The sequence below is a fragment of the Passer domesticus genome, chromosome 8 (genome assembly GCF_036417665.1).
Source record: "Passer domesticus isolate bPasDom1 chromosome 8, bPasDom1.hap1, whole genome shotgun sequence".
NCBI classification, from domain to species: Eukaryota; Metazoa; Chordata; class Aves; order Passeriformes; family Passeridae; genus Passer; species Passer domesticus.
In genome coordinates, this window is record NC_087481.1 from 24,200,614 (window position 1) to 24,219,105 (window position 18,492).

The following is an 18,492-nucleotide window of genomic DNA, read 5'->3' on the forward strand; positions in this document are numbered from 1 at the left end:
TAACAGTAAGGTCAAATAGATTATTGTCAAATGACTACACGTGTAGACATTATGTAAGAGGAAAACATTCTACCACAGCAAATTAAATTCACCTATTCATTATTAAGAAAGAGCCTGCAAAACAAGGCAGGGCAAATTACAGACTAAAGCTAATGATTTTGCAATGAGCTACACAATGTCTTCTTTATAATGCAAAATACTGTAGAAACGGATCCTAAAGAGTCATTTTTCTAGACATACAGTGCACGCCTCTGAAAAGCACACACTAAAATATCTTTGATTTTTTTCCAGCAGTCTGCACCAATGTATTTGGAAACACTCAAAGCTTGGTTTTGGGCTTATGATTTGTGATCAGAATAACATTTCAATTTCAGCAATAAGTAAAGAGAATATCATCAGGGCCTGTAATTAAGGCTGGAATTTTTAATAGTTCGCTTAAATAAGGGACTGCTTGGACATTTTACTCCCAGTTTTCAAACACAAATTCTATTCCAGCCTAAGAATGGCACACGACTGGAAAAGCCTGTGTATTGTCAACATTACGGGCACTCTAAACACAGCCCAGCCCAAGTCAGCTTCACAACAGTAGCTCACATTATCTGCAGCATGACAGGCACTCAGCTTCCAAAATAAACTAACACGGGCAGCAGATATAAGTTCTTTTTATTACATCCAGCTGGTCTGACTAAAGAGGTTACCACCCCAATTCACCCATCAGAGCCTCCCACAGCTCTGCCAGTGGGAGAGGTCGTGGAAGCACTCCCCAGCTCGGGCACCAGCACACAGATTAGCTCAGGCAATCTCCCCCAGCTGCTGAAGCAGCCAGCCTGACTGCCTAAAATGGATTAAGGAACAGCCACGCAGTCCCTATGGCAAGTAGAGCTCTAGAAGGAGCAAAGAAGAAAGGCAGTGGGGACAAGGAGGTAGCAAAGACAGTCAGCAACAAAATTATCTTCAGTTAGCAGAAACACATTTAAAAGAGAGCATCCACCCATCTATAAAGATACCAAGCCTCTTCGGGCTGTGCAACTGAAGTTATCCCAATGCTCTGACTTCATGCAACACTCAGCAGCATTATCAGTAACCTCTGGGTGAAAGGAAGATTAGGGAGGACATTACAATCCTCATGTGTCTGAGCATGTTAAAAAAAATTAGAGCAGGTCCATTACATATGAAAGGTCATGCAAATTAAAAGTCAGATATTTTCATCGTAACCTTTAGACTAAAAGACAATCGAGCAAAATTTTCGAAGTGGGGAACAAGTAGTCAGAATAAGTTTGACACATGCTGAGTTTTTCTTCATGTTCATGAACCTGATGTTGCACAGGATTAAAGTTTATCATACTGTTTCCCAACAGAAGTCCACATTAGTTAAAAAAAAAAAAAATCAAGAAAATCTTTAATTGGCACCAAAACTGAAACTCTACGTAAAGGAGAACTACTAAAATACCCCATGACACCTCATTTCCATTTGAAAAATTTGTGGCAAATATTGCGCCAAGCAAGTTGTGAAAGTGCTCTAGGAGTGATTAGAACCAAGTCTCAGTAAGCCTTTCCAGTTTGCTACGCTGTGCTGTGAGCAGTGAGCAGCACTGTTCCCTGGCTCTCAGCACCAGCTATGACTCACATGCAAGCTCTGAAGGGAGCCCATGTGCACACTCCTCTGCAGTCAGTCCCTGCAAGATGTTTACCCAGTTCTGCTCCAGAACTGCACTAGGAGGGAGCAGAAACATACACCGAACATGGGTGGGAAGAAAACAAGCCCAAAGAAGTGTTACACAGCATCCTTTAAGCTTTTCCAAATCCTCTCCCCGTAGCGCTGCATGTACTGCTAAGTCTTTTATCAAAAGTTTTATTTTTAGTTCTTACGGAAAGAGAACATTGCTTCAATCAGACCTGCTGTACATCACATATTAGACAACTAAAAATTGCATGTTTCCCTGCAGTGATATGCCAAATACTCATTCCCACCATATTCCAACAGTCAATACAGGAACTACAATGCCAACCCAGGGACTGCAGCAGGCCAGCTCCCCCTGAGATTAAGAACGGTCAGCAAGCCTCCCACAGCCATGACTGTAATAAAACCTAGTGGCAGTGTCCAGCTGCACCGCATGCAAAAACATGGGGGAACTGCCATGTTCCATAGTGCTTGTTTCCAACTGTCACAAGAACCCATCCCAGCAAAGCAATGCTTTTCCAGCTAAAAAGATGTGCATTCCTGGAAGAACTGCTGTGCATGAATTTGCCCCATGCACAGACACTGGCAACCCTGGCTTTGATGAAGCACAGTAAAACAAAAGCCACACCCACCAGCACACAGAACCCCCACAATTCATCACTTCTAAACTTACCGGGTCTTTTCCTGGCTTTTTCATGCCCTAGTTGTCCCAGATCATTGCATCCACATGTATAAACTGTCCCATCATCCAGGACAAAAACAGTATGTCTCAGTCCACATCCTACATCTCTGACCCTTTTATTTAGGAAAAAGTCACTTTTTCTGGGTTCTAAAACAATCTCTTCATCAATTCCACCCAATCCAAGCTGTCCAAAAGATGCATTGCCCCAGCACAACATGTTTACACGTCTTTTTATCAGAGATCTTCCACCTTCACTTTTCTAGAATATTCCTTCTGCGTAGCTGTTAAGAAAAAAGGAAAATTTACATTTTTCAGTATTGTCCCCTACATTTACATTACCTTCTATACAGCATGTAATCCATAGCTCATTTTCTCTCTACCAATGTATTAAAACCCTGAATAATTTTTAAGAGTGTGATTTGCTTTCTTGGACAGGATTTGCATTAACTCTGCAGTAAAATGCTTTTGTTCCCATTTCCGATACAACTTTTAAGATGTGCAGGTAACTGGTTTTGCATAAGTTTGTTTCAAAAACTTAAAATATCATTCTTAGTAAAACTTTTTAAATGCCTAATCCAAATTTATACAAACTTGCAGTTGCTACCAACTCCAGCCAGTGGACACGACTTCAAATATATTCCAAGGGGACAGTACAGGCTACTTTCTTTAGCTGAGGAGATGCATGACTCCAGGATGGACTGTGTATGGCCTCAAGATCATCACCAAAAACAACACTTGACTCACAGCTTGGAAAAAAGCAGTCAGCTCTGATCAATCCAGTTATGCAATACAAAGTACAACATGCTGTGTCAGTCATTACATTTAAACGACTAGCAGTCAACTGAATTCACAATTTAAAAGAAAATAAACAGCTGAAACTCAAGTCCCCCGTCCCGCACTGCAATCAACACCAGCTACAGCTTCAGTTACTCTGCAGCAGCAGGAGGCCATATACACAAATTCTCCAAGCAAGCCACACCCCTAATCCCTAAATTGCAATTATCAGTATTTGTGCTGACAAACTCTGTACCTTTTTGGAAAGGATTCAAAGCTGCCCTTCTCTTTCATTTGCAGTAGTCCACATGACAAAAAATCGGTGACAATATTTTCACTACTCCTTACACCACATTTCCACAACAGCAAGTTTCTCTGCGTTTTCAGAGCAGTTTAAAAGTCAATGCAATTTAATGTGAAATTACTATAAATTTTCATCTGTGACCATTATTTAGAAGACATTCTGCAGGGTCATAACATGTATAAACTACCTAAATTCCAAACTGCTTGGAGAAGCAAGCCAACATCTAAGTTATCATCTAAGCGTTATGTACACCAAAGGGCAAAATTCTTGCCAGCACAACAGGATAAACTATTTTTTCTCTGCAAAAGACAAAAGGCAATAAACAAGGCACTTATTTTGTGACCACATAAAAAACCCCAAAAGCAACACCGCATCGAAACAGCCAAACAGCTTAAAATATATTGCATTCTGTTTACCTATCTCAGGAGGTGAGGCATGATCAAATATTTCCCTAGCTATATCCTACCACATTCAGAAGGGGACATCGAAAGGAAGACGTCTTCAGTTAAGACATAGCTACGCAACAGCACACGTCACACATCTCTAGCAGCGACTTGCTCCAACCTGCAACACAAGAAATCAGAAAAGATGTATCACTATAGTTCTTCGAGATTTCTACAGTCAAGATTTATCTCCAACAGGGGAAAAAAAAATAAAAGTTCTCCTTTCTGTTGAACTACATATGTATTTCTACGGAAGGCGGGGTTGTTTTGTTTTGTATCATTTAAGAGTCAGTAGCCAAAGTTCTGTACTTTGATCTCAAATCACGGCACTCTGTCCCCCTGTGCGTGGCCATCAGGGCCAACTCGCGCCGCCGGCCGCAGGGCACTCCCGCGTGCCGGGGCAGCCCGGCCGGGGCAGCGCCCGCTCTCCCCGCGCCGCCGGGGCAGCGCCCGGGCCGTGCCCCGTGAGGGGACCCCGCCCGCCCCGGCGCTCGCCGCGGCCCCGCGCTCCCTCGGCGGGGCTCGGCTCCCGGGCCCGCCGCGCTGAGCCGAGGAGGGAGCGGCGGGCGCGGCCCGGCGGCGGAGAGGGGCGGCGGCCGGACCCCTCCGCGCCCCGCGGCTGCTCAGCGGCGCCGCCGGGCCTGCTCCCAACCGCCCCGGGCCGCACCTGCCCCGCGGCACCGCCGCCCGGCCGGCCCCGCTCCCGCGTGCCGCCGTGGGGCCCCGCGGCCCGAGCGCGGCCCCGGCCACTTTCCCGTCCGCCCCGCGGGGGCCGAGGGCGGCAGCGCCCGGCTCCGCCAAGGCCCGGCGGGACTCACCGGTGGTAGCGAAGCGCTCCGCTGCCCTCCGCAGCCCGCCCACCGCAGGCGCTCGCCGGCCACGGCCGGGGCGTGAGCAGCGTGAGCAGCCCCGGGCGCGGTGACAGGGCCCGGCCGCCGCTGCCGCGCAGGCGCCGGCTCGGCGGGCGGGACCGCAGCGCCCGCTCCACCGCCCGCCTCCCGCCGGCCCGGCCTCGTGGTCAGGGGCGGGGACGCGGAGCGGAGCCGTCGCCCGGGGCCCGGCGGAGCTCCGGAAGGGACGTTGCGCTCGGAGGCACCGCGTGGGCCGGTTCCCGCCGTTGGGCTGTGAGGAGGCGGGGCGAGGAGGTGACAGCAGAACCGAGGCGTGGGAGCGGCCCGAGAAGCGCGGAGCTCCGGGGTGACGCTCTCGTTCTGCCGGTGTGCTCGGGGGTGCAGCGCCGGGCGCGGAGCTCGGCCGTTCCCTCCGGTGCTGACTGAAGCTGTGCGCGTTCTGGGCAAGGGAGCCCATGTGGGCGCGGCAGAGCCGTCGTTGTGTTACATCGCAGCTTTGAAACTGACAATTAAAGAACTAGAGTGGGTTCTGGGGCAGAGAGCTCCCTGAGAAGAGGTCTTCGTGTGGCGTGTTCCGTCTGCCTTGCAGAGTTCTTCAGACACTTGGGCGCGTGTTGCTGATCCTGATTCCCGATCTGCGGAAGGCTGTGCTCGATCTCTGAGGGCACGAAAAGAGCGAGATCAGTGAGCGGGCAGGAGCTGGATCCGCCGGGGCTGCAGGAACGGGCTGTTGTTCACGGCGCAGTGACGCGCGGTTGGCCGCGGAGCGGTTCCCCGCTGCTGAGGGAGGGCGTGCGGCCGCTGAGCCCCGGCCCTGCGCGGCCACCCGCTCCGGGGAGCGCCTGGCCCTGGCTGCCCCTCCGCAGAAAGATTTCAGCTTTTGGAGTCTTCCAGTCTGGTCACAGGCTTCTCTTAGTGTCTATACCCAAGATGGGCACAGTACAAAGGTTTTTTATCACTCAACACGTATCTCTAGTGGAGGCCGCTAAAGGAGAAGTTTACACGCCAGATACATTTCTTAACTTTTTTTTTTTTTTTTTTTTTTTTTTTTTTTTTTTTAGCCCTAGTATTGTGCTTGGTAGTGGGAGGAAAATCCATTGCAATTTATGGCTTGGTAATCCAAATGAGACTTCCTTATTTAGCAGCCTCTTTCCAGAAGGATCCACCTTTATGTAGGTCGGGAAGTGAATAAAGGCCGGGACCAGGCGTACGTCACAGCAAGTGATTTTGCAAACTGTGTGTGAGGCAAGTTCTGTGTTTGGTGTCCTTTTGCCCTTTTGTTAAACGGAGATCATTTAACAAAATCCCACTAAATGGGATGTCTTGGTCCAGCCGTTAAACACTCTTGTATATGTAAATAGGTAAAATTCTACAGGACTTCTCAGGATTTGTGGTTGTAGATTTATCAGTAAAGATCCAAACCAAAAATATGAAATTCATACCTAGACAAAATGAGATTGCTGCATGGCTGACACAAGCTAAATGATGCAGCACTTTTCAGGGCAACAAATGCCCGGTTTTGCTATTTAAAGGAGAAATGTGAGTGATTTGCCTTTTGCCATTCTGCATCTAAGACTGAAAGGTTAGCAGGAGCTGTGACACAGAGCAAATGGAGGAAAACATTTCATTTATTATCTTCTAAACTTCCTTTTTCCTTTATTTGTGAACCCAACGGGGTAGTAACTGTGAATAACTAACACACAGTGAAATGGATTTTAAATATTGGCATTCATTGTGCAATGTGTCCTCTGACCAGCGTGTGGGGATATGCCCAAGTAGTTGAAGAGAACATTATATGCCCACTATAATTTTATACAAGGAAAAGTCACTTGGTATAACTGGCTTAACACATTAAATTAAAAATATATAAAGCATGAAACAACACAGTGTTGCACAAATCTCAACATCCTTCTGCAATAGACATAGCTATTTTATTTTAAAGAATTATATTAATCCTAACATCAGATTACTGTAAATTGAATAATTCAAGTATGTCTTCAAATAATGTACAAGCCATATTTTTATTCCACATGTGAAAAATGTGTATTTTATGATTGGCTTTTTGCAAGTATTAAAATGAATATTGTATTATGCTAGAAAGTTATGCTATATCAATTTTCTTAAGTGGTGTATTAAATATAGTTATAGGTTATAACATAATGTTAAAATAGAAACTATGCTATGCAAGATATTTGTTTAAGAAAAGACTCGCACCAGATAGGAGCCACAGGACACCTAAATCTTTCAGAGAAAGGGAATTTATTGCTCCCTTATCAGCAGAAAACTAACTTCTTCCCACCTCGCTCAGACTGGAAGATGGCATGAGGATTAAGAGGAAGAAGCTGACAGTGACCAGACAGAATCCTGTGTTTGAATGGAATTTATGCATCATGTATGAGGTGTATGAATGTGCAACAGGCGATTGTTTTTAAGGGTTAATCCTCTGTTAACGAGGGTCCTTTTTCGGGCTTGTGTTGCCCAGAAAAAGGTACCCGGACGTCCGTATCTCTTTGTTTTTATTGTCTCATATTGTCCTCATCTCAAATGTTCAAATTTTATTATTCTAATTATATTACTATTTTTATAACCATTTTATTACTATTAAACTTTTAAAATTTTCAAAAACAAGTGATCGGCGTTTTTCACACACATATCATATATCTTAGCAAATTTGCTTTTTTTTGTGCCAGAGAAGCAATAGAAGCAATATCCTCCCTACCATGCCTTAGTGCCTTGTGGGATCCCCTTCCTGGGGCTGAGGGCCCGCAGGCAGTGGGGCAGAGGAGGTGTGCTGCGTGCCCCAGCACTGCCTGGGCTCCCTGCCACGCAGAACAAGCCATCCTGAGCCTGCCACAGGGGCCTTCTGCAGGTGCAGTGCTCAGGGGAACTGTGAGGTGCTCGTGCCTCAAAATTCCCCATGTCCATTCTAGTACCTGCAAAAAAACCCTCAGGGATGCAAAGTCCAGTGAAAGCAAGAAATGTAAATCTGCTTAACTTCAGGGAAGGAATTTATTTCCTTGTAAGTGCCTTAGCCCTGAGGGTTTCCTATTACCATTGCACAGTCTTCTTATTGATGGTCACAACAAGCAAGAAACTATTTTCAGTTCCCCTGCCATAATTAAAATAGCAATGCTTGGCTACTGCCTGGTGATAGCTGTCAGCACAATTGTGGTTTTTAAATTGTACCCCAATTAATCCCCCACTGAGATAATACAAAAATGGGGAAAAAATCATATCTAGGCTTAACTAATACATCCTTTATGCTTAATTACTAGAAAACATCTTTCAGTTAATATACATGTTTCTGGTATAAAACATAATATAGACTTAATATATAATATACATATAATATATTTTGGCTACAGTGTTACCGCATAAAGCTTTCTGTATAATTAATAACAGAGACACACTCTGCTCTCTGCCTTCATTTTCTCCTGGCAACAGCCAGGACATACTTTATAAACTTCAATTCCACATTTCAAACCCCTTTGCTTTATTCTTTGATGTGTCACAGACTACAGAAAATAGAAATGGGTGTCCAGAACAGCTGATAACATGAAATTTGAGATGTCTGCATTTTGCTGTGAGAAATTACCTACCTTTGTGTGAAGCCTTTGTGTAGAATATTCTTGATTAGAACAAAGAAAAGGCTTTAGAATGCAAATAGGCTTGCAAACAAGGGATGGTCAGACCCTTTTGTGCCATTTCAGTTTCACATTTCATCCTCAGATTCTTCACAGGATCCATGCAGAGAGCTCCCATACACAGAGTATGTGTTTTATGTATGGCTCATGGCTCTGCCATGGCTCAGTGTGTTGTAGTTCTCTCTCTGCCCACCCTGCTCACAAACAGTTCTGGTTAGCTCAAATGCAAATGTGCTGACCAGGAAGACCAATCATTTATTAACTGATAGCAACATGCTGAAACCAACTGAACAGTTTTTTACCTGTTTGTGAACATAAATCACTATAAAAATACTCAACTGACAACATTGCAATTCCTGTGGATAACCCAAGGCATCTGATAAAAGGAGCTGGTTAAGGGAAAACTGAGGAGACACCTTCAAATTAAGATAAGCAAAACCAAAAACCTGCAACCCCCCCACTCCCCTCATCCTCTCAGGCCACAAACTATAGCCAAAGGAAAGCTATTCATAGGATGATGAATGCAAAGAAAATGAAAAGGCAGTGAAGGGTGAGGCTGAGCCCTGGACATGAAGTCTATAATGAAGCAAACAAGCTGACCTTTGTGTTAGGGATGAAGCTCTTGCATTCACAAAGCGTTGTGTGGATCCAGTGTCCCCATCCCACACAAGCTGGCACTGAGTGACTCCCCTGTGCCCTGGCAGTATGGCAGCAGCCACACAAGTGCTGAGGCACCTGCAGGTTGGGGCTGAAGATGCTGAACATTTTTGAGCATCCTACACAGAGTGTTGGGAGTGCAGCCCCTTCCCACATGTGGCATATTTTCTTCCTATTGAAGTGATGTTTCACACTATTTCATGTATTTTTTTGTTATAAATAGATCAGCAGGCCAGGTGCTAACTGAGCACAAAAATTCCCATGTAATCTTTTGGGGTTTTTTTGGTTTAAGAGATGGATGCTGAAACACCAGTTCCCATGTCATTAAACTGGGCTTTGGGTCAGGCCAAAAGTGACCTTTGATTTTTAAGATGCAATCCTTCAGGAATACAATATCAATAATTGAGCAGGCTGTGCCCTGCAGAGACCGATTTGGTAACACGCTGAACCTCAGCTTATAAAATAGCTGCAAGTGGTGCCACATGCTGCTGGTTCTGACATGACACTGTGCCTCTGCACGGCAGCATGATGAAGCACCCTAAAATTAGCCTTCTTACTATTTCGTAAAGAGCAGGCAGAAAGGTAGCAGCCTGCACTGAGGAGAACAAAGAGGCACAGGAGAGGACCAGAAGTGAGGCTCACACACAGCCTGGTCACAGCACTTCATGGTGAGCACTCTTGGCTTCTTTGCAAATTTCCATGTGGGATTGTTCAGGGTAATGGCTTATCCCAAGCGCAGGCTGACCTGATCGTAAAGAAAGAAAGAAAGGTGCTCATGTAAACAGAGGTGGGGAGGAGGGACCTGTTCTTTCAGGGGAATTGGGATTCAGCAGAAGGGAAAACTAACGGTGAAAATTACATGGATGGTCTCTTTGAAGGGTGTGGTGGGAACTGGCATTAAATTCACAAAACCAAGTTTGTTGTTACTGGAATATAACTGGGAGTGGAAGAAAAAATGGGCTGATATGAAAATCAGAAACAGCATGAAGAAGTCCCTTTCTATTGAGCCAGACTGATTTTGTCCTGTTACTCCGTTCTATCTCTACCCCACTTACTGCACATTAAAGTCCTTCGCTTTACAAGAGTAAGATTGGAGAGCAAAAAAAGAAAAATCCAACTTCCAGGCAGTAGGAAGATAGGGGTGTGGACAGTGGAGGAAAAGAAACGGTGAGGAAACATTTGAATATGTTCAGAGGGCACAAGAGGCATGCCATGAAAGGGATGTGAGCAGTGACTGCTAGGAGGGAAGGGGGCACAGCAGAGGACCCCCCCAGCAGCTGGGTGGGACAGCCTGTGGCCTCGTGCCTAAACAATTGTCAGTACATGCTGTTTTCTCTATTCCTGTAGTAGCACTCTACGAAGAATAGCTGGGAAGAAAATAACACAGGCATAAACTGTGCCTGGTACATTCAAGCTACATACAGCTGTTTCTGCTATTAGTTATCACTCAGAAATATGGGACTGTTTTGCAACACAGGTATTTTTGTTCAGTAAAGATGATTGGACAGTACTCTGCAGCTTTTGTAATTTAATTCGGGACAATATTTACAATTTCACATGTATTACCAAAAGCCAGAGAGGCAGGATTCTATAAGATCTCTTTTGTGCTGTAAGCAACCAACAGATATTTGGTGAAGCGAAGACTGAAGTGTGTCAAAGTGGGAGTGAATCTATGACATTTGTATCAACTACATCAAGTACAGGACATCTCCGTTCATAAAGGGGATAAAATATTCACAGTGGTCAAAGGGTCTTGGACAGGTTGAAAGCTAAATTTCTCTCGCAGATGTTGTTAAGAAGTTCCACAGAAATTGTATGGGAGCAATCAGAGCTTGGAGTCCTTGAAGGACTATAACTCTTAATTTTCTGTAATGTAAGTCTCAACCTTGGTATTAGAATAAAAAAAAATTTTGGAGATAGAAAGTGAGCTGCATGATCTGAGCAATCAAAACCTCATAACTGTCTGAAAAATGGAATCACTGCTGCTCCCTACACACAATTCCTTTGTAGAGAAACCCAGTGACTCCTCATGTTCCCAGAGGTCTCCTAAGTCAATATTTACTTTATTTAGGAAAGAAAAATTGCCACAAATTAGTAATCTTTTGTTTCTGTTTACTGACATTAGAGTGGTGCAAAGTGCTGCCAATTTTGTTGTTGATTTTTTAGTATGAGTGATTTGGATGCTCCTATTTCACTGCAGAAGGCTTTGGGTCAATGTTTTTGGGATAATGTTTCCTTGTTTATTTGGTCTACCAGCCCAGAACAAACTGCTTCCATTTAGAACTTCAAGCTTGAAAGGGGAAGCCAGAGCAACTGTATATCGTTTGGAAGCAGAAACAGTAGAGCAGCCACTTGTGCCAAGCCTCCATTGCATTTAGCTGTGCCTTTTTCTTGGACAGGGAAGGAGGTAGCAGTGATTCATCACCTATGTCTGCCTGATGAAGGCTTTCTTGTCATTCTTGTCAGCAAGTCTCCAGGACACCACTAAATATGATCACTGGTCCCAGTCAGAAATTATCATTTCAGAGGCACTGGATACTCCCCACTTTACACAAACATATTTGTTTTTATAGGAAATAATACAGAGATCTTTTCAGCTCCTGGGCAAGGTTCTAGAGCAGCAACATTATTCCTAGAATTCACAGAATGAATTTGAGAGAAGCCCTGGAGATTTAAGTGAGATTGTTCCTGAGACTGTCTCAGGAAAAGACAGAACATTTCAAGAGGATCCGACTGGCACAGCAGCTTCTGCTCACCCCATGGCCCAGTGGAGACACCCCAAAGCAGGCAGATTACAGGAGAGTCAGCTTGAAATACCAATCTCCCCAGAAAACAGTTACACATCGTATTTTAGCCAATAGACTTGTCAAAAAATATTGTGTCCAAATGTGAGATAACTTCTGCAAATACAAACAATTCAATACAAACACTATTAGGTGCTTCTAGCTTGTAGCAAACTCAGCCAGGCAAACTGGCTTTTTAAGAGACAGTATCAATATTACCAACTAAATTCCTTTGATTATAACTCCTTTTCTTTTTTTTAATAAATGAAGGAAAGGAATGCTTATTTGTCTCATGAACAAGTGGTTGCTTTGTTGCAAGCAGGAATTGGATTAAAAATCACTTTTTTGAGAGGCAAATTATGTGGTCTTTATAATTTTTCCTGACCTCTTGTTGAAGTTTGAGGTTCTAAATAGTTCATCACCATGATAAACCTGTTTGTGTTGTCTTCTGTGTTTATAATAACCATAAGCATTAAAATAGTCTGTTCATAACTATAATAGTCCTGCAGAATTATAATAGGCAAGAACCTAGAAATGTTCCATTTATAGCCATTACAAACACTTGTAATTTCCAGTGTGTTGTATCAGTAATGACCCCGCAAGAATCCAGTATTTGGGATTAAAATGTCTGGACATTTTCAAGTCAAAGTGTTATCTTTTGGCAAAGTTTTAGTTTAGGATAGTTAATAACAACACATACAGTTTTAAAATCTTCATTTTTGAAACTTCCCACACCAATCGTTTTACAGCTTATTTTGACTGGATACAGAACTATTTGCCCAAGTAACAGAAAAACAGATTCTGTTATTATAATGATTTCTGATGTTTTCTTAAAAACCCACAGCAAGTTAGAAGAAATACCATTTGACAAGTAGAATTAAATGGATTTAAAAATATAATTTCAGTATATATATTTTGAAATGAAATTTAAAAGCTCAAGGATTATCAAATAAATTTATGTTTATAGCTATATTTCAAGAAGCTTAAATTTTTTTAAATTAATTTTTGATAAATTAAAGATTCAAATAGCATGCTTGACTTTGCTATAACTCCTTTGGACATATATTGATCAACATAAAGAGAACAAAACTGGAGACTAGTAATATATTCCTCATCAAATATTTTCTGATGTAAACCTTTGGCTTCCTCAAATCCTGCATCTTAGGATCTAGACCAGGGAGAGCTTCACATCTCTGCAGAAGATCCAAAGGTTTTCTCTTGTGCCTCAGAAATAGACGCCAAGTATTTCAGGATCAGGAGGCATTCGGTATGTGTGGAGTTTCTTTCCTGAGTTTCCCAAGCCCAGGAAACAATCCTGTTTGGAGCCCTGTTACCCCTCCTTAGTAATTCCAATGACACAACTGAAAGGAGCCCGTGGGAGCACACAGAAAGTCACTGCACCTGCAAGAGACTGTCCTCAGAGTGCTCATTTTGGGAGTCAGATTGTCCACTGGCTTTTGGATTTTCAACTTTATTATCTTGATTGCAGCTGGGAAAACTGGAAGTTCTCCCTGCTGAGCCCTTTCTCTTCACCTGCCCCAGCCACTCAAAGCCATCATTTTCCCTGCTTCCCTTTCCTCTGAGTCAAACCCTGAGATAGGTCAATTATTTCTCTGTGGAAGTCAATGGCCAGTTCAAACTAGCTGAGCCTGGATGGTTTGGTGTGACAGCTCAGAACCCCACAACTGAGTCTATCAATATGAAACCCCACGTTTCTACTCCTTGCATTTCACATCAACTCTATCCAGCACTGCATGACAGCAGCAGTTCTGCTCCCTTCCACTCCAGCCCCCACTCATACTTCTCTATTCCCTCCAACACTTTAAATCCTTTTCAGCAGAAAAATGCACAACAAATCCACTCCACACAGGAGGAATAGCTTTCATACCCACAGGTTATAAACATTATGATTGAGACTTTCTGAACTATGTGCCTTCAAAATGTGTACTGTCGTTTTCAATAAATGGTGAGTAAAGATTTAGGTGACTACCTCCAGTCATTTTAACTTAAACTCTTGGCCAATGTGAAGGTCAGCACCTCAAATGGGAATACACAAGTAGATCTACACAGGCAAGTCCTAAGATTTTTCAACAAAAATGTAATAAAATTTAAAGCTTATCTTTTTAACTATTTAATGAAAATATAGTCTTGGTCTTCATATCCTTTGACTTTCCCAACTAGTAAATATTTCTTCATAAAGTAGATGTTTTCTTGATTTACTGTGTTGTCCTGATTTAACATTAAGAGCATTACATTTAAAATTTGGTTCAACTGTTGAATTTCCACAGACCCACATGACCAATTAAGCATGGCAGAAAGGTTTTGTTATGCTTTAAAAGGCATTTGCTAATCAGATTAAATGAAAAACACTTACCATATTTGTGTTTTCTTTCTAAGTATCACGGTTTGAAGTCTTCCAATATTCTTCCTTTTCTAAAGCAAAAGAAAAAACTGAGACATTTAAAAAAGGATTTCCAAAGACACCCTGGCCAGAAAGAGAATTCCTTTCTATAACTGGTGGCATAGCACAAAGCATTAATATATATCACTGATGTACCAGTTGATCTAAACTTGGCTTGTTATATGCATGGTTTATCAGATCACAATGTATTTTAAACCCTCTGATAGATCTTTTGACTCCTTCTGTTGAGTAAATAATGTTTTGACTGGTATAAAATTAGATGGTTCTGGAGACTGTCAACTGAGTAAGCAGAACCACTGGCCTGGCAAAGTATGAATTGATATTTCTGATTGCAAGGTGACTTATTTGAAATAAATTAGAGGTCTTATTTAAGGTCCTAAAAGAAAAGGCATAGCTTCTTTCTTTCTTTCTTTCTTTCTTTCTTTCTTTCTTTCTTTCTTTCTTTCTTTCTTTCTTTCTTTCTTTCTTTCTTTCTTTCTTTCCTTCTTTCCTTCTTTCCGTCTTTCCTTCCTTCTTTCCGTCTTTCCTTCTTTCTTTCTTTTTCTTATCCTCACTCTTTTTCTGTCTTATATATTTGTGAAAAAGTCACAAATAGCTTTGGCACATCTGACCATCTGCTTGGCTAGTCAGAATGGCCAGTACCTCACACTGTTGCTGGTCTGAGAGAATTTTCTGGGTCATGGTCATGTAAGTGAGTTTACATTACCTGAATGCCATTTGTTCTTCAGCTAAGCAGAACGATTCTGATACTGATGGTGTTTCATGAGCTGGTACTAAGAATTTCCTTTAATCCTCCTCTCTGTGGCTTCTGAAAGTTTGCTTGTGTTTTGACATGAAAGACCTTTTTTAAACATTAAATCTACCAAATCTGTCAGTAGAGTTGTATCCCCAAAACCCCCTGGTGTTCCGAAGCTTCATCAGTATCTATAGATAACATTTTGCAGCGCATCGTCATACACATTTTTACGGTTGACGTTATAATGCGAGTGAGTTTAGTGTTACAATGCGACATTTAAAGAGGGAAGGTGACTCAGTGGCCCGGGGGAAGGCGTTCCAGACCGATGAGGCAGCGCAAGGGACACGGTGCCAGAGTCACCGGGAGGGGCGGCAAGCTGATCCCGGGTGGGCACGGAGAGGTGACACACTGCAGGGAAAACTGCAACTCCAGCACCTCATGGGGCCAGGCTGGCCATGATACTTGATGTTTTCACGTCAAAATCACCCTGTTTTAATCCGGAGGAGGGAAATGTTCAAAGCCCGAGGAGCTGTGCGGGGAGGGCCGGCTGTGCAGGGAGCCCTGGGCAGCACGGGGCACAGCCCCAGCGCCCGGGCCAGCCCTGGCTCGGTGTGCTGGCACTGCCACGCTCCCCTGCTGCCCCCGTGTGCCGGGAGGAGCGGCTCCCTGCCGGTCTGGGGACAGCTCTGTCCCCTGTTGCACCGCTGCCACACGCCACACACAGGCTTTCCTCTCTCCTGTCACATTCTAGCAAACTGGTATCACGCCATCACCTAAGCCGCGCATTTCTATGCAATCTACCTGAGCAAGCTCTTGTCTCCAGCCAGCTCTTCTGGCCACCTCAGTGAACAATCAGTCATTGCTGCTCTGCAGTCTGTTTATCTGAGGTTTACCTAGCGGAGGTGGTCCCACATCTGCAGGTTCAGAGAGGAGCTGTCATGCCACTACTGATAAACACTGAAACTCTCATCTGAATGTGCCTGGAAAGCAAGAGGTCTCAAGAAATTATTTTTAAAATGTAGACTGTCCATGAATGCTCTCTCCTTATTTCCATCTACCAACAATTCAAGACATTCTAATTAGGAGTGTATCTTGTGAAGTACAATTTTGACAACTGAGTTATAGAAGGTTTTGTCCTATTAAACATCTGATAGAGCTGGTATTTTGTACAGTTATGCTTGTCTAGAACAGGTTCAAAACACCAGCCATTCTCATTCTGGGTTTGGGTTCTCTAAAATCCTAAGGGTCCTGATCTATACTGCCACACCTGAGCAGCCTCAGCCTCCTGCCACCTCCTGCCACCTCCTGCTCAGCTCTCTGGGGTTCATTTGCTGCGGCCTCATGGCCTCTAACACAGACCAAACAACACTGGAAAGACACTACCCCAAGCAGAAAAAAGATACTGAAGGTACCTATATTTTATATATAGGGTTTTTAGTTCAGACAGAAGCCAAGATTCTTTGAGCTCATTTTCCTCATTACTATGCAACTCACATTAATCAGGTTTCCACAAATAATTGCCATACTTTGTTTTGTTCTTTTATGTTAAAACCACTTGCAAATAGACTCTCAGTAAAATCTCCCTGTTCTTTCAGAGTGTGGGAATTTCTTTGCAAGTAGCCCGGGTTAAATTCTGCTCTCTTTTCTAGAAGTATGAAGCCATTTAAGTGATAAGAATATAGAGTGAACTGTAAATCTCTGTTTGACAAATGTGTAATTGGAAATAGAGACTGTGGTTACAAAATATGCCTCCCTGGACTGACTCTTAATCCACTTTTAAAAATACAATTCACAACATGTTGTTGTGTTAATCTCAACCCCAAGCCACAAGCATTCATGCTCCTGTCCCTGCACAACAGTAAGTGGTTAACAAAGGTAGACACTGCAGATGTCGTATACCTACTTAATATCAACTTAATATCAACCACAGAAACAGCTACCAGGAGAATAAAATTAAACTTTTCTACAAGTAACGCAAAAAGTCCAAATAATAAAAATATAAATATATAATATGGCTTCCACTGTAGCAATATTACTGTATTTCCTTTTCCTTTAGATTTATTTAAGCAGATAACTGCCACTCTTTGTACCAGCCACTCTGACATATATCTTCAGTTGGTCTTAATTATGGCTATGAATTTATTATTATTACATATTTTGGAGATGTATGTTCTAAAGAAGGGGAGAACAAATTGAAATTGATGGACGTGTGTTTGGCTTAGTGCCCTCTCTTACACTTAAACCCAGGAAAATCCCAAGTCCATTGGTGAATCAGCTCAGCAAGGTGCTCACACCTGCACCAGCGTCAGGCTGAGGCACGGCCGGGCAGGGCTGGCTCAGCTGGGGACCAGAAACAGCACAGCAAAACGAGCCTTGTCTGCCACACCAGGGTCCTGTCAAAAACAAGAGAAGGAAAGACATGAAAGACAAGAAATACAGTGATGAAATAAAAGAACATAGGGAAGGAGAGGGGTCATAGTAGGAAGGCAAATCTCACATATCACCAAGTGTCCCAAATTAGGTGAAGACACTAGCACTGGTATTATCAGATCCCTTCTATGGTCTTTGTGGTTTAATCGTGCCTTGTAATAGGGACAGTGAAATCCTATAGCATCAAAATGGATCTCATAGTCTCTGGTGATGCTGGGAGCAGTAGCCCGGACTGTAAATCTCACACTTTTCAGTCAAGCTGGTTGTTTGGCATTAGTGTCAAATCAAGCTTCCTCCTTGCTTCACTTGCCCAAAGAATGTCATTAATGGAAGAGCACATACCCAGTAATCAAACCCAGCCTCTGGGTTATTAGTTTTAATCATTGTTTTCTGATCTTGTGTTTCTGTCAATTACCAGACATAGTCTCCAAGACATTGAATTGTATAGATAGGAGTCCTCATTAGTTTTATCTCAATTGCTAAATGATTTTTAAAACCAATCTGATACAAGAGGGTGCATCCAACTTTTGCTTTTTGGGCAACTGCCAGCCTCTGTGTGTTGGTATTTGCTGTGTGCTCCATGAATCATTGAGGCCTGAGGGTGCTGACCATGGGAGCAAGGCTGGTGTGAGCCAAACTCTGCGCCCAGACATGGTGGCCACTGCCAGGAGATCCTACTAGCCACATGAGCCTTTCCAGGGAGAGCTCATGCATGTTCTATTTGAACCATAAGGGGAAACTATCCACTTTAAAATCTGAATGCTAGCAGCTTGTAAAATGTTGGTTAGACATCCCAACATTAAAAAAATAATTTCCCTTAGAAAAGGAAGAATGTAGGAGAAGCTGCCGAAATATTAACTTATGCCTGTGAACACTTTTTACTAACTCTTTAGTATCACAGGCATTTTTGAAAGGCTGATATTTATAACATTGTACAATGGCTAATAATGGACAAGAAAAAATATCATAATTTAAAATAAGGACATGGGGTTCTGCATGTTTTTAGACAGGGAATCTGCCTTAAAGAACCTGATGCTCTTACAATTGAGTAGAAGCTTTTTACAAGAAAAGTGATTTTACAATTG

General features: G+C 43.1%; 1 protein-coding gene across 8 annotated transcripts in view; it reads right to left on the reverse strand.

Moving 5' to 3' along the window:
- HERC4 (HECT and RLD domain containing E3 ubiquitin protein ligase 4) overlaps window positions 1-4,855 on the reverse strand; it is a 29,329-nt gene extending 24,474 nt beyond the window's left edge. For 2 of the 8 annotated variants that reach the window (XM_064429681.1, XM_064429682.1), the window contains exons 1-3: window positions 4,703-4,855; window positions 3,858-4,005; window positions 2,355-2,644 (exon numbers count right to left, since the gene is read on the reverse strand). In XM_064429681.1, the coding sequence (XP_064285751.1) occupies window positions 2,355-2,580 (226 nt within the window). In that variant the 5' untranslated portion in view covers window positions 2,581-2,644; window positions 3,858-4,005; window positions 4,703-4,855. Of the gene's footprint in view, window positions 1-2,354; window positions 2,645-3,393; window positions 3,513-3,628; window positions 3,741-3,857; window positions 4,006-4,193; window positions 4,252-4,702 lie in introns of those variants that run through there. The other 6 variants (XM_064429680.1, XM_064429677.1, XM_064429675.1 and 3 more) reach the window with 6 other exon arrangements.
- Window positions 4,856-18,492: the final 13,637 nt, after the last annotated feature.